Below are 2500 nucleotides of genomic sequence, written 5' to 3'. Positions count from 1 at the left end.
GTGTATTATCTGTGTAATTAATATAACTTTCAAAATTTTGCAGGTAAATTCTTCCTAGATATTGGCAGTGAAGTCCCAGCTTTCCTATGTGAACGTGTTGGACTTGAGATAGATGTCAGCAAAGTAGCCGACGATTCTCGAGAATGGGTCTCTCACCAGCCAACACTTTTCGTTTCAAGAAGTGCGCTGAAACAACACACCTCAACCATGGTTCACTTCTCTCTGAATATCCACTATATTGCTCAGCAGGTTTGTATTATTATATTTGAGGACAGAAAACATTGTAAATTCTGTTATTCATTATGAGACTTAGTTTTACGTAATTTAGTAAATTAAATTTTTTGTATTAGAGTGAATCAGATAAAACGTGGTGTTCTTTGCTATTTTCTTAGACAAACTTTTTTTATGTCTTCCAGGTCAATATGCCCCTTCTAAGACTACTACACCAAATAAGTTCAATGTATCAGAATGCCAGAGAAACGCAGTTGGGATTGCGGGAACAGAGACCAACTCGCACTAAGGACACCAATTTACCCCCACATCACAAAGATGGATCTTATTCTGGTATGAGGGTGTGGAGGATGAAAATTTGAATGAAGGATTTGAACTTTACTTTCTTCATAACATTTCTTGCTTGATCCTTTATGGATAATTACATCTAATAATGAATTTTCTAGAACTACATGAGGGAGAATATAAGGGAGCAGAATATAGCATCAGCATCAGTGAGGAGCAGGCTACTGTGTCATCATTAGCTGGCATAAAGGGTCCAAGAGGGTCAGTTGTCTCATCCCTCTCTGCACGCATATCCCCACAACCTCCAACCTCTCGAGTCATGAGACCACAGAGTTTTGCGCAGAGGTTCCGATCTTCTACAAAAATGAGCAAAGGTAAATGAAGATGCTTGTGACACTGATGTTTGGGAATATAGCTTTATGAACTTGTACTTTATGATCTATTTTGTTTTTCTAATTTGTAACAAAATGTGTGACTGTCTTTTGAAGGGGAGGAGAGAGAGAAAAGAAAGTGTAATACCACCATATGTTATATAGAACCAGTCCTGTTTAATTTACATATGGCTGCATGAGTATTTGAAGGCATTATAATGATTTTAAAATTAGCGTGAGAATAGAAGATTAAACAATCTCCCTTTTGATCATAAATGAATCCTTTTTTATACAAAGGTTATACCAATCTTGGGGCTGAGCGTGGCACAGGCAGCCCACTCTTCAGTATCAGTGTAAGTGGCTCTGGTCTGGAGGGTGCCACCATCTGCTCTTCAGACAAGTCACCCTTGCTTGGACCTGCTGAGGCTCCAACACCCATCCCAGCAGCCTCTGCAACTCCCAAGTGCTGGAGGAATATATATTATCTTCTGGATCTGTACACTACCACTCCAGAGACAAAGACAGTACAGCAAAGGTTAGCATTTGGACAAAAGTGTTCTAAGTCAATAGTAGTTCATCACAAGTAAAAGTGAAACTGTTGACTATTGCTACTTTTGTTATGTGTGATTTAAATATTTGAATATAGGACATTCATTTCCCTTCTTGGGACAAATCAAATACAAATATTATCTCCAGGACATCAGTAGCAGGAGATGCATCAGATGGGTACAAAGGCAGCCGCAAGTATGATATTCTCAAAGAAAGTAAACAAGTGGATGTAGAGGCTGGAATCACCACCTCAGTCAGTGCTCCACCCCTTGTTGCTGAGAAAACAAAAGATATTGGTAAGTGTGAAGAACATTCTCCTTTAATCTTCTAACATATTTATATTTTATTAGATATTGAAGTAGGTTTTTGTAAAATTTAGTCTAAATAGAAATGAATGATAAACTTTGCTTCCAGGCCTGATATCAGGAGAACGGACACCTCTTGTAGTGTTTGGATTAGCGAAGATTCAGCGAACCAAGCTGCTTGCTACACTCAGTGGTCTAAAGCTTGAAGCTGAAATGAATGCTGTTCATTCATCGCTTACTTTCAGGTTTGTACATAATCAAGGGCTCAAAAACCGTTTTTACTTTTCAGTGAATTTTTAACAGTTTAGATTAGTGAACTTTCAAATATTAAATTATTATTATTTTTTTTTTATCTTACTATTGTAGTTTTTCAGGTGTAGTTGTTACTCTGTTGTTACTGTATTAGTCTTGGATTATATAAATCACTGTAACATGATTGTTGAGAAGGTACAGTATTCAGCTTTTGTGCTACCAATATCAGATTAGCCCAATGCTGCTGGGAAAATAGAATGTTCATTGTAATTTTGTTTTGTAAAATGTCTCTATATACGAATCAACCACTAAGGAGTCAATTAGTAAAACCAGTGACCTCACCTGATTTCACCTTTCCTTGAGTTTTTTTTTTTTTTTTTTTTTTTTTTTTTTTTTTTTTTTTTGCCATGCTATCAATATCAATGCTGTTTTTATCATTATATATATTATGATCATTATAAGCTATTATTGCAAGAGAAGGTAAAAGATTTTTTTCTGAAAATCAAG

General features: G+C 36.2%; 1 protein-coding gene across 7 annotated transcripts in view; it reads left to right on the top strand.

Moving 5' to 3' along the window:
• The window catches only part of LOC125030336 (transmembrane protein KIAA1109-like), a 68599-nt gene that overhangs the window by 39791 nt on the left and 26308 nt on the right, over positions 1-2500 (top strand). For all 7 annotated transcript variants that reach the window (XM_047620316.1, XM_047620319.1, XM_047620317.1 and 4 more), the window contains exons 43-48: positions 44-249; positions 417-564; positions 678-890; positions 1185-1422; positions 1584-1732; positions 1851-1986. In XM_047620316.1, the coding sequence (XP_047476272.1) occupies positions 44-249; positions 417-564; positions 678-890; positions 1185-1422; positions 1584-1732; positions 1851-1986 (1090 nt within the window). The remainder of the gene's footprint in view (positions 1-43; positions 250-416; positions 565-677; positions 891-1184; positions 1423-1583; positions 1733-1850; positions 1987-2500) is intronic.

The sequence above is a fragment of the Penaeus chinensis genome, chromosome 11, assembly GCF_019202785.1.
Source record: "Penaeus chinensis breed Huanghai No. 1 chromosome 11, ASM1920278v2, whole genome shotgun sequence".
NCBI classification, from domain to species: Eukaryota; Metazoa; Arthropoda; class Malacostraca; order Decapoda; family Penaeidae; genus Penaeus; species Penaeus chinensis.
The sequence above is the reverse complement of the archived record's forward strand: the minus strand, read 5'-3'. Positions and strand labels throughout refer to the sequence as shown.